The following is a 13,867-nucleotide window of genomic DNA, read 5'->3' on the forward strand; positions in this document are numbered from 1 at the left end:
ATTTATTTATTTATTTATTTATTTATTTATTTATTTATTTATTTATTTATTTATGGCTGAAATGGGTCTCCATATACATGCTCCATAGGGGCGGAGCTCTGGGAAATATTGCTTGTCCGTTCGGGTGCGCTCACCAGATATGGGGAAGGTTCTGTGGATTATAGTCGCTGTCTGTAAGTATGAACTATTTATTTATAAAATGCTTGTTGTAAATATGATCAGTTGTTAAATAGTTTTATGCAAGTTCAGATTTGGTGACTCAGATTACATGTCTCACTCGAGTTCCGATGACATGATTGTTTGGCTTTGTACAAGACACCGTTTGTAGTTTATTTTTGGTTTCGTGTTTTATGACTAAAAGTGTTCCTGTCATAATATAATATAAATATATTCCTGTCATAATATAATATAAATATATTCCTGTCATAATATAAATATGACAGGAATATAAATCGCCAACGTGGGTGTGTTGGCGACTCAACAAAAGCAGGTGGTTGCTGCTGCGTCTCTTGACATTCACTTCCGGCAAACCGTGCAGGCGACCTTTTGCTTTTGAAATTCTGCGGGTTTACAACCAAAAACCCTTTTAAATAAATCTACTGACAACGTTTGAAGTAGAAAAAACTTCGCTTTAGAGAATTTATTGCTTTTCATTTGCGGACGTCATCAGCGTTGTCATTGGGGATTTCCACGAGGATCACGTTTCAACAACAGTCAGAGTTTTTCAAGAAGCTCCTACGTTCACTACGTCGTTAGCTTCTTGAATGAAAAGTGCCTGCTGCATTTCATTTAGATTTTGAAGTTTGAAGTTGGATTCGGTAATAACATGACACAAAACTTTAAACATTCTCCACTTCCAAGTGAAACTCGCAAATTAATTTGCGAAGAGACAAAGTTGACTGCAAAGAGCAGCAGTACACTGATATCGCTACAGTTTTTTTTTTTGCACTTTATTCTAGAAACATTGCAGCATGTTTGCTAACAAGGGGTCAAGAATGTATGAAAGATTTGTGAGATATGATCATCAGTATTTCAATACACAGTTTTTATTCCAGCTAAGAGGTCAGCATTTTTTTGTTATGAGGTTGGGGTTGGTGAGAAATCTCATTGTCCATCTCTAAAGGAGCTTCCTACCAATTTCTACCTCGTTGAACCCTTCAATTTTCAGTTTGTAAGTGAAAATGTATCTCACAATTGATATCTGATATTCAAGGATATCCTTGAATATCTGATTGTTGTTTAAGGATTCTTAAGAGTCCAAATGCTGTTGCACTGCTGCCTGTTCTTTAAGAGAACCGCTGCTCTGCTCTGACATTTTGAAGGTTAACAAACTGTAAAAGCGTTGGTATTTCTTTATTTGATTAACGGAACTGTAAATTATGATCACAGCATCAACCAGCCATAGCTACACTATTAACAGATTTTTATTTTCTATTTTTTTGTTTGTTTGTTCATTCCCAGATTTATTTGGCCAGGGCAACAGTGCTGACAACTTAATCTGCACTGTCAGCCGTAATGGTGACAAGACAACTTACACCATCTCTGCAGACCGTCGTGCGCCTATTGTAGATATGTCTAACTGGGATTTTTCTTGGATTAACGGAACTGTAAGTTATGACTTTTAAAATTTAAACATTTGAACTTCCTGTTCAAATTACCCGTTTTCCTCGGGTGTTATTACTGTTGTTGTTATACTAAACAATCAATGAAAAAATGTCAGTTGATTAATTAACATGTTCAATATTATCATTTAATACACGTATACATATATTTTTTTATGCTTTTTGATTTTAGAACTTCACAATTGCTGACAACTCTGGACAAATTCCTCCAGCGTTGAATAGCAACATCTCCTTTCTGACCACCTCAAAATGTCTGGAGATCATTGTTAGCACTATTTCAAAGGTAATCAGCTGTAATCAAGTCAGAAGACAATGCAGCATGCTTTCGTGCAGGAACTTTAATTTGCATTCAGATAATTAAAAGTGTGTGCTGATAACATTTATCTCTGCTATGTGTTTCCCTCAGAATACTGGATTTAAAGATGAATACAGAACCATCTGCAAGGGTTAATATTCACTCTGTTAATTCACTCGGTTAATATATCACTGTTAATATTTTTCCCCATTTGTCAAAAATAGAATGATTTTTCTTCATTCAATAACTTTAATGAAGTGGATCCCTTGTTTTTACAGTGAACTGCTCTAGCATGGACTTCAACCATGGAGAAGAAGGTACTAATCCATGTAAATTGATCAATGAATAGAAAATGCATATTTTTAATTTATCTGGACCTGCAAAACTTGCCAAGCCAAGAAAAAAAGATCAACAGTTTAGTTGTGATTTTGTTTTTAGATTTGTTTTGGCTGAAAATGTATCACACCACGTTACTTCATTTTTACTCAAGTTAAGATTTAATTAATCTGTCAGAGCTTCTTTTTTTATATATAAATCATGTATTTTTTATGCTGCAGAGTAAGAATATTATCAGAATACAGCATTTCTTCAAGCAGAGTATCAGGCTAAAATAAAATGTTTTCCTTTTTATGGTGGTTAATCCTGTAATGCTGTCTGTTGACAGGTGGGCATTCAAAGATTTGGATTGCAGTTGGAGTCACAGCCGTAGTTCTACTTGTGCTGGCAGGTCTTGTTTTTCTGTGCTGCAAAATTTCAAGGTATGTCTTTTTTTTATGTTAACTCGTAAAACATCATTTATTTACCTCTTCTGAAGAATCTGAACAAAGCTCTATTTTCATTGTTAGGAAAAGCAACGGCAGCCAGTGTGGAGGGCGTTACCTAATGGCAAAGAAATCTGATCCAACACCTGCTGTCTAGAAGAGAAACGGAGATGGAGCCAAAGGCATTTAAATGAATTTCCATCCATGTACTCTATCAGTCTTATTTCCTGTAACAGCTTGATTGTGTTTGGGACTGTTGGGGGAGGTGATTACATAATTTATTACTTTCAACATATTTGAGGCTCTGATCTTCTAGCAAAATTTCATTCTGTGTTTTTATGTGGTCTACATTTGAGAAATAACTTGTTCCACTTCTTTTTTGAGGCTGTGGAAGCCCCTTTGCTGCACCAGGGTGTGCACTCTGAGACCCATTAGCAAAACATTTCAACCTAGACTTCATTAATCCCTCTCTACCCCCGCAACCGTCACACACACACACACATGCTCATACACTACTAGGAGTAAGATATATCGCTGTGGAAGCTAGAATAATTCTGTCTATATACCTTGATCTGGTCATAATGTTATGCCTGATCAACATATATTATAAAGTCGATACCGATATATATCTATTATTATATTGATATAACTATAATAAAATGTCAGCATTAATGTGAAGTATATAGTATAAATTATTATAAATATGGTTGTATAACCTTACACTGCGAGGAGCATTTGTAGTTTTTAAATCTATGTAATTTTATTCTATTGTGATTACTTGCTTGGTTTGCTCTTTGTACCTTTATATAATCATGGAAAAATCATGCGGTAGCATTTGCAGTTTTAAATGCATGTAATTTTATTCTATTGTGATTACCTGCTTGGTTTGCTCTTTGTACCTCACATAATCATGCTTGTTTGTTTTTCTATCCTTGTGTAACTTCCTGGAAAAAGACAATACATATCAGCTTGAAACAAAAAAAGATGTCGTTTCGGATGTTTGGGCTGGGTTTAAATGTCGGATGATTATATTCAGCCAGTGAGGATGAAGGAGCTGGGTACTGAAACTGAAAGGAAATGGTTTTGTTTTCTTTAATATGTCACATCACCTTGTAACATGACACCCAGAGTGCAACTATTTGTGTGGTGGTTCTTGTTTGGTATATAGGAATGCATAACCAGAACCTAAATAAACCAGTTCAGAATCACAAATGATAATAGTGGATGCTGCCTCAGGTTTCTAGTATTGATTAATTCTACTGCAAAATGCCCCTGACACTGAGCACTATTAAAAAGCTATTTGTGGGGTGATGAGTTTCAACCAATCAGAAACCTGCAGTAGAAAATCATCTAGGATGATGAAAAGGCCTGCCACTGGTTCTTAAGCAGAGAATGGAAAATACCCAAACACAGGGGTTACTATAGGTCATTATGACCTGTGAAAACTTTGTTTACCACCTGTTTCCATAGCAACACATCCAGTACTCACTGGAAGACAGGAGGGGGGGGGATAAGCGGGAAGGGTTATGATTCTGGGAACTGAGCCCGATTACCGTAAGAGGTGCAGGAATCTTGTGATTTCTTTTCTTTTCTTTTTTTTTTTACAGTCTGTTGTGTTTGCGTGTGTGGGTTTGAGAGTTGGTGTGCAGGCTCCAGTCAGCTACATCAGGGGCATGAAATTTATAGTAGTTTGGCCACTCAATGTTTCACTTGAATTGATCATGGAGGGAGGGTCTTGTTATAAACACATATTTTATTATGTAGGAAGAGGATGTAAAAACTTTTTATTGTAGGTATTTCACACAGGGTAAAAAAAAAATGCACACATATAAACACCCAGAGAGCAACTCTTTGTTTAGTTGTACTTGTTTGGCATAGCACATATTTTATTACTTAGGAAGAGGACGTAAAACTGTGTATTGTAGGTGTCTTCTACAGAACACAGGGTAAAAATTGCACACACATAAACACAACCACGGCAGAATGTGATAATGCTGACATAACTTCTGCATTAGTCAGAGATCAGATAGGAGGGCACTTACAGAAAATAGTAGTGCTTATCATAAGCTTTGATTCCATGTTGCTTTCACTCAGATTTGTTGTTTGCATTGAATCTTTTTCCTGATAGCTTTAACAAAGCATTCAGGAAAGCCTTATTGAAAGTTCATCTCTGACTTTTGACGTCTCACTTGGAGATCTCTGACTGTAATATGGGCTGTAATCTAACTGCCATGCAAGAATTGAACCAAAACTAAATATAAAACATGTTATATATCTACTTTTTATAAAACAACACCTCAAAGGTATCTTTCCAAAAGAAGAAAAAGTAATAAATAAATGTTATTTCTGAACATTTTGAGAAAACAACACTGTCATCTAGTGGGAATTGTGTGTAATTGCAACCTTTGGGTACGCAGCCAAATGGCTCCGTAGCTTTATGATGTGATTGAAAGAGGATTTTGTTTTTGCATGTGCTTGATCACAGTAGATATATGGGCCTCTAAGCAGAATTTGATACTGACAAATTTCTGCTCAAATTCTGAAAATGTGTGCATTATTAATCTGAGATCACGATAACAGAAAAAACATAAAGTTATAGAATAATATAATGCTTCACTTGAGTGAACAATCAAAATTGTGTGCCTTGTAAAAATATGCAGTTAAAATCACAGGTTTAACTATACCAAATGAGAAGACACACAAATCAGAGCAAATATCTTTTATGCTCTTAAATTACCAAAATTATTCCTATTTTATTCATGTTTATTTATTGAAGTCTTAAAAATCCCCAAAACTTTACAGTGTATCCAAAAGTTTTCACAGCACTTCACTTTTTCCACATTTAGTTATGTAGGTGATCAGAATCACCAACATAACAACACTTTGTTGGTGACCAACAAAGTATTGGGCAAAAGCTGTGAACACTTATGTAAATCTGACTGATTTTTGAAAAATACATTTGCAAAACACTGAAAAATTTTCCACAGTTACACCAGGAACAAATTATTATGAGAAGGTTGTAGATACAGAAAACGTTCAAACAAATCATACAGTTTAAAGGGCATACTATGCTACCAAATAGCCTACTGAGTAAAGACATTTTCTCTTATATTCTGTCTGTCTTAGTGGCATTAGCAAGAGTTTTTTTTAATGATTTAACTTTAAACAGCAAAAAATAATTAGAATGAGAAGCATAATGATTATAAATTTAGACTCCAGAAATAAAAAAAAATGCGTAACCTGTAACCTTTAACCTTGGCGTGATCATTCTCATGTAAACACCTGTGATCGTGTCAGTGTCAGATAGCTAACAGGAGCGGGCAGAGTTGAGTAGCAGGTTGCACTTTTGTCCGGTTTATTTTCCAAAAATAATTAAAAAGGTAAGTTTATTTCATACCAGGGGTGTTATAATTCAATATTTGTCTTTTCCAGTTCAGCTCAATCGTAAGTTTCCACCTGAATCCTTTGAATTTTTTAAGGTCAATAACGGAAGTTAGCTTCTGTAGCTGAAGCTATGCTAGAACTGATGCTATTTCAAAATAACCGCCAAGAAGGATTTTTTAGCACAGGGGATAAATAGCGTTTAGTTACAGTTTCCTTTGTCTGCGTGAGATGAAATGAAATGGACTTTGCACATTTACAAATTTTGAAAATAAAGTTTTGTTTGCTTTTTCGCCTGAATTGTTTCACGATTTAAGCTATCATTAGTGAAGAGACGGTCTTGTTTTATGGAGGGAACTTTTCTCCCTAAGGTGGGAGGCTCAACAAGACCTTGTCTTCAATAAAACTGCGCTTGTCTTAATTTTCATATACCTTCAGTGAAAATATCTGTTGTTTGTAGAACTTATAGGAGTTCGTTGTGTTTTGTTTCAAATCCACTGAGATACTAAATTTAGCTACGACCTTAAGCGTCTAAATTTAAATATTTTTTATACTTTACTCATTTTCTTCTTTTATTTAACCATTTCTTTTAGGAAAATCTTGAAAATTCTGTCTAGTTTAAGTTTGTGTGGTGATTAGCAAAAAAAGGCATCTTACAGTTGTCGCTGTAGTTTTGTCTAGTTTGATTTCTACATTTTTTGTTTCCAAAATGCAAAACGTTCTTGTAATATTTCAGTCTTTTTTTTAATAGATCCCCAAACGTTATAGATCCTTTTAAAAGTTTTTGTTAACCTTACAATTTGTAATATTTTCTTTTAAATGGCTACTTGAATATGAATATGGATATATAAACTGCATTAGGTTATGTGTTAAGAATTATGGGAAATTTAAGAAGTGACAATACAAACACTACAAAAGGTATAAGAGGTATCTGAGAGATCAGCTAATGGCTCTTTAGGTATCATCATGCTGCTACAGTACTATTTCCTGTGTATTTTTCATGAATACAGTTTAAGAAATGAGACCAGTTAATTCTGTGACCATGAACAAAGTCTCCAAATGTCAAATTTAAATATTCTTTGTTCTGTTTTATTCGAAATAAGAAGTATTTTCTTATGTTGGGGAACCTTTTTACCCCACGGGTCATTCTGAAGTGGGAAAAACAAAATACTTTAATAACAAAGCATTTATCAGTAAAGCAATTTGGATAAAACTATAGTAAATAAAGTTCCTTTGCAAATCTGTGTGCTTGTACTTATTTCTGTGTAGTTTTTTCTGATGTTTTCATGTTACTGGAAAGAGTTTCCTTAATCTTATTTATCTAGGAAGTTCAAATCTTTGGACCAGAGAAGGGATGATGAGTAAATGGAGAAAGTGGTTGTGTTGACTCACTGCAGGACCAATGGCATAAGTCAGAATAATTGAGCTGTATTATTGGCCCTGGGAGAGAGGGTACATTGTGTCCTTCTGTGCTAATATAGCCTGGCATGAATTTGATTTGACACTCTGTGCATCCTTAATACAGTTTTTTTTTTTTTTTTTTTCTCTGTGCATCCTTAATACAGTTTTATTTTTTATTTTTTTGTAAGATATTGAAGAAAACTGTCTATTTAATGTGTTTTTCTTTTCTTAACAGACATGGACAATGAATCAAGTGCAAACACAATAGTCAGTCGCCAAAATCCACCAAGTAAAAACCACCTGAAGCCTCTTTCTGTCTATTCCCGGAGGGTCATGTGTGACCAACAGAAAGGTCCTCGTTCCCCAGTAGAGCCTCCTGATCCTTTTGTCAACTTCAAAATTAAAATAGTTAATGACTCTGGGAGAAAAAGGAAACTGGGGCATAGTGGCACGATCAATGACTACAACAGTCCATTGAAAAAGCAGTGTAGTTCCAATGCTCTGTCCCCAGACCTTGGCTGCTTTATGGATTACTCCAGCTCTCTTACTAGGAACAATTCACTATCCCCCTTTGCAGCCCCATACCCTGTGCTTAAAGAAGAGACTGCAGATAGGAGCGTAACTAAAGAAACTGTGAGCTCTCGGCTGGATTTGGAGCATGTTCAGTGTGGGTGCTCCAAAGAGGAGGTAGAGAAGACTGAGAAGATCGTCAAAAACATGTCATCTGTGTTCGACAATGACATTAATGAGATCTTATGCCTCAATCCACCAAAACTGGAGCTGGTCAAACCAAACATTAAGGAGGAAAAACCTGATGCTGGACCCGTGGAGGATGACAGAGGATACCTTTCCTCTGTCTTGCATTCAGAAGAATGCAAGACAGAAGATCCACCAGAGCAGCTGGGGCACGAGCAAGCTTCAACGGGTGCTCCGCACTTTTCTTTTTTAATCAAGGACAGTAGCGAGACTGTGACTGGACCACTGCTGGGGCCCGTTAAGTGTGATGGAAGCTTTTTAGAGGGAGAAGATGAGGTTTTTAATATTGGACAGCCAATATTTGAGTCCTCTATATGCCAGCCATCTGCTGAAGCAGAGCAGAAGAGTGGGCTGTCAGAAGCTCTTAGGACCGTAAACGTATCCCAGACCTACAACTCTGGAGACTACACTGTGGACACTTTATATGAAACCACGTTGCCCTTACAGGTGCAGGTAAGTTGCCTCAGTTGTTCTAGTATATAAAGATCAGCTCCTTTCATTCTGTTGTGTTCACTCTAATGATCTTTGCCCTTCATTAAGGTGAAATCAAAAGTGGTGGTTCCAGGTCAGAGTGAGGGGATCAGCAAACCAGCCACCTCTACCCAATCAGAACAGAAGACGAGCTCTGCAGACAAAAAGAGGGACAAAGCTGTCAAGCGTGGAAGGGGTCACAGGTAGTTCAGTATCTAAACTGTCCTCCAGATGGAGCTGTGACTTCTTTCATGTGCATGAATCTTTGTTTTCTTTAGACCCAAAATCCTTGACAACAGTATGGAATGGGAACATCATAAAAGGCAGTACATATTTTCTGTCAAAAGCCACATGACTGAAAATCCAGGTAGAGCTCAAGGTAAGAAACTATCCCCAGAAATTCCTTCTCTGGGAAGGAATTTCTTCCGATGATGTCTGCGTCGGTGAAAAAGACATCTGCTTTCTGCTTTTCTAGAGCTCTTCCTGCTTTAACAATGTTCAACTCAGGATAAATGTTTATCCAGAGTAAAATATTTAATGTTTACTGGAACAGAGAACATCAGTTGTTGGGATGATTTGAATGTTTCTGTCAATGTGCTGCTGTTGTGGCCATTTATGTAGAGTTTGCAAATTGTAATTTCTACTAATTTAGTTTTTTATTTTGGGAAGTTAGAATTTATTTAAGTTAGTTTAGATCCCAAATCTGTCGTTAATTTGTATATTTGAATTGATTAAATTATGTTGGTAATTGGATAGACCCTCCCATTAATTTGAGTAATTAAAAACACACCGGCTGCTTGGTGGAGGCATTGTCTGGCAAATGTTTGGTGTGTGGACGGGAGGTTTTTTGTAAATGATTTTTTTGACCACTTGTCACTTTTTTGTACTTGAAACGTCACATTAAGTTTATTTTTGTTTTTGGCTAAGTTGTAGGACATTTTTGGTAATTGTTTTGTCGCTAATTTTTTTTTTTTTACAAGAAATAAAGAATATATTCTTTTTTAAAAATAAATCAAGTCGGAAGTGCGTTCAAATCAAACCACCTGTTAACACCCACGGCCTTTGTTGGAATTTTGGTTTTTGGAAATGGAAGGCCGCGACATCCGTGTTGGTCTTAAATTTAATTCCTAATGCTATTAAAAGGTCTCAGACTGAACTTACTGTAACCTGAAAGAGACACGATATTCATACATGTTCTGGTGTTTCCACCGCAGGGCCATTTTCACACTTACCAGTTTTCTGGAGCTATTCATTTATCTGTTACCACTGGAGGAAAAAAATTAGATTAACAGGGACAATATGGAGCTAACATGGTGTTTATTGCAATAATAATATAAATTATGATTAAAAAGTACTGAAAAATTTCTTTCATGGAACCAGCAGTAGGAAAGAAATTCATAGAAACATTAACTGCAACAATAATTAGTCATAAGTAATTGATTCTTGGAGTCAAGTTGGTTGGTCAGGCACTTGTTTTTTTTTTTTAATTTAACACTGTTTTATGCTTTTGCCATTTGTGTAAAATTAAAGCCATGGAAATGATTCTGAAAACTCCTCCCAGCTGATAGATTAGTATAACTTTTTTCCTAATCCGTTTATGGGTTAGTGGAAATGAACTGAGCTTCTCAAAAAGTTTGGCTATTTAGTTATTTCATATTTTAATAAGTAGAACAGAGGCAATTCTTTTTCACAGGTACTTTGATCATGTTGTTCAGTTAACGAATAAAATTCATAATTTAGGCACCATTTTGTATTTTCTCAGGTTGTCTATGAAATAGAAATTGGTTGACAATCTGAAACATTTTAGTCTGTCAAACAACACGCATAACAGCACTATAATTCATAACCTGCAAAGTGCCTTTTTGTTCCGAAGGACCCATGACTGAACTTCTGGATTTGATGACGCATGTCGCCGGTCAGACGGGCTCTAATGGCTCTCAGTGGCAGCATCCCTCGGACCTCACATGCAGGTATTCACATCTTTGAACTGATCTGTGGTTTGAGGTTATCCCCCATTATAAAGAAAACTCAGAAGATGGTTTCTGCTGCTACTGAAACTGGGTCCCATAATAAAGGATGTTGATCTCAGCTGGGATTCTTGTAAGCTACAGAAGAACCAGTGAAGGAGTTGGGCATTTAAATTAAGTTTAATTCATTTTCTATTGAAGTCCTGGATGTTTGGTTCAACCGTAAAGGAGGAACAGAACAGTTGCCCAAACAAGAACCCATATAGACAGACCTGTAGTTTCTATGTTGTCCATCACTTTTAAAAACCTGTTGAGTTTCCTATAAAAACGTTTGCCCCAGATACGATATTCCAGTGACTTTACGTAAATTTCCTCAGGAATAGACATATTTAAGATGTCGTTGTTTTCAGAAATTACCAAAAACGCTTTGGGAACGAGACGCCAACCATGACCCTGAGTGAATGGCAGGCACAGAATAATACTCACCACCGGCGCTTCTCCAAAGTCCCCAAAATTTTCGAAAGAAGCCCCTATCCTTGAATGTGCACTTAGAGTAAGCCACGTTGTATTTGCTCTACTCTTTATAAATCTTTATTGTATTTTATTAGACTAAATATCGGTGTTGGTGCTGTTTCTTTTTTCTTGGTTTTGTTGCATGTAATCTTGTGTGTTGGCTTTAAATGTTGCCTTTGTTTTTCTTAAATATTTTGCATGCACTTTCTTATATTAACGAATGTTTTAAGAGATTTTGATGTTATTCATGGTAAAGATTTATCTCTTGTGTGTTTACAGAAAATAGGTGGACATATATATGTGTTATTACTTTTTTTTTTTTTACTAGAAATGAAACAACCATAGTTTTAATACTCTTTTCATCTGTTGCTACTGATTTAAAGGATCAATCAGAGGTTTAGTTTGGCAGGGAGACCAGTAATGATGTTTGGCCTGTTCAGTTCATGTAGCGACTCTGGCTTTGTGTGATTGTCAGCTTCATTCTGAGTTCTCCTCCTACAGCAGTATCTGAGCGCTCTGCAGGTGGATGCTGACAGATTTAACGTGTGAATCTTATCAGTATGGGTGTCCTGCACTGAATAATCCATGCTGTTTAAGTCAAGACTTGTGCAGCTATTTACAGTACAGCAGTGTATTTCCTTCCCAGTTTATGAGCAGGATCACTGCAGCAAAAGAGTTATTGTTGATCTGGCATGCCATACAGTTGTACAGCTGTGTTTAGGCTATCCAAAAACAGGGGGAAAATATACTTAATACTAAGAATTGTGTTACTTTGAAGCTCAGTCTGGTTCTAATGTTGAGAAATTGATTTCACAAGTTTACTTACCTTTTTCTATTACAAGTTGCTGACTTTTCTGCGACTTGATGAGCCAGAAATCAGGTTGCTGGGTGTACTGATTTTGGATGATTTTCTTAAATTACACTCCTATTTCAGAGGAAATCTTTAGTTTTAATCAAAGTTTTGTAAACCTGTTTACCTTTAAAAAAGAAAAATAAAGTGAGTCACAGTCTTGACTTTCTTACGCAGAAAGCTTGTGTGCACCAAATTAAGAGCTCATTAAAACCTTTATTTGATTGGAAAATATTAGAATTTTATTTCATTTAAGCATTTACAAGTAAGCGTACACCGTTGTCTTCATAACTGAAGTGTAAAGATTGTGCATAATAGTTCAACCATGCTAGCCCTCATGACCGCTGTACAATGATCATAAATATGAAAGCACTAATAAAGCAGTTCATTTTTTTTTTCTAAAACATGCTTTTGATTCTCATTCCTGTGTTTAAAACAAAACAAACAAACACAACCCATGGGACAAAATCCACTGTCATTTTTAACGAGGTTTTTCCATCACATTCTTCTACTGTTACCAAACACATTTTAAATACAGTTCAGTACACTTATCGAATGCCACACTGAAACTAAAACTTCTGTGGTTTGACCCCCAAAGGGCCCGGTTGGAATGTTGTTTTTCCTTACAGTCGTTACCATTTGTGGAGTGGTTAAGGAACAGAAATGTGTGCGCTATAAACCCTTGACATATTCAAAATCTGCTTAAAAATGAAGGATCTTTTGAGTTATTTATGGGGGGGGTCCACATTTACATCAAATGAAAACAAATCAGTAAAGCGGTAAAATAGTTTACTTCGATTCAACTAGAAATGTTTTTTTTTTGTTTTGCCTTAAATTGCCAGGTTAGTGAGATCAGTGGGTCAAAGCTGACATCCAAATTTAGTAGTGTCAGTTCACAAGCATTATGTCTAATATAGTATGTTTCAAACAGGCATGCTAACAACGGTGAAAAGTTATCATTGGGGAAAGAAACGCCCCAAACGGGGCTCATAAAGTTAATGACATTTATTTTTATCAACCCATCGGCCCTCTGAGTCAGGATGTTTCTTTGTATGTTTCCACAATCCATTTCAGAAAGTTTCCTCCACAGTCTGGAAACTTTATAACTATCGTGTCTGTCATTTAAAGATTTTATATATAGTATTGTCTGTGTATTCATGCATTTCTCCATGATCTGTCTTCTCACTTTTTGCTGTTTTTTTGTTGTTGCTCGTTTTAAAGTAAAATCTTCCTTGCTGTAGAAATACTTGCCATAAACTCATCATGAACCTTTGTATTCATGCCTTAAATTTGGGATTCAAGTACTGAAAATTCTAGAAATGCAAGTCTGGATTTTCCAGAGTGTAGAAAAGTCTATTATCAGACTGTTCCCCATCTCCTTTAAAAGTTGCTTTCACCCACCAGTCCGTCTGTTTTCCCATTTTTATCAGTTCCCTGTTGTTTCTGGATACTGCTTAAACTCATAGGGAACATTTGTGGTTCGACTTTACAAACTGACTTTATGTAAATTTCATTTTGGAAAAGGTTGGAATTTTATTTGAGGAATATTCCAGGTTCAACAAGGAAAATTTTTAAATAAAATTGAAAAATATTAGTAAAAGACTTAAAACTGGCATTCGAAGTCCAGTAGAACTGTTTGTCCATCAACCCATTTTCCCCACTATCAATTCATTTATCCTCGTTTCCATCTTTTGTCATTTCTTCTTCAGTATAGCTTGTCCACTGGCGTAAAAGTTAATAATTTTAAAGTCTTGAGTCTGGGGAAAAATGCATCTCGACATGAAGAACGAGGAAAATAGTTTTGAATTAGTCATGATGATTCATCAGGACTGACAGGGGAAGCTAAATTG

General features: G+C 35.9%; 1 protein-coding gene across 3 annotated transcripts in view; it reads left to right on the forward strand.

Moving 5' to 3' along the window:
* Positions 1–5,931: 5,931 nt before the first annotated feature.
* kop (askopos) overlaps positions 5,932–13,867 on the forward strand; it is a 76,879-nt gene continuing 68,943 nt past the window's right edge. For 2 of the 3 annotated variants that reach the window (XR_477830.2, XM_007574736.2), the window contains exons 1-5: positions 5,932–6,058; positions 7,696–8,669; positions 8,757–8,890; positions 8,966–9,066; positions 10,561–10,657. Coding sequence is in view for 2 of the 3 variants with exons in the window: in XM_007574736.2 (XP_007574798.1) it covers positions 7,698–8,669; positions 8,757–8,890; positions 8,966–9,066; positions 10,561–10,657 (1,304 nt within the window). In the remaining variant the exon portion in view is untranslated. Of the gene's footprint in view, positions 6,059–7,695; positions 8,670–8,756; positions 8,891–8,965; positions 9,067–10,560; positions 10,658–11,064; positions 12,417–13,867 lie in introns of those variants that run through there. The other variant, XM_007574720.2, reaches the window with a different exon arrangement.

The sequence above is a fragment of the Poecilia formosa genome, unplaced genomic scaffold, assembly GCF_000485575.1.
Source record: "Poecilia formosa unplaced genomic scaffold, Poecilia_formosa-5.1.2 Scaffold8, whole genome shotgun sequence".
NCBI classification, from domain to species: domain Eukaryota; kingdom Metazoa; phylum Chordata; class Actinopteri; order Cyprinodontiformes; family Poeciliidae; genus Poecilia; species Poecilia formosa.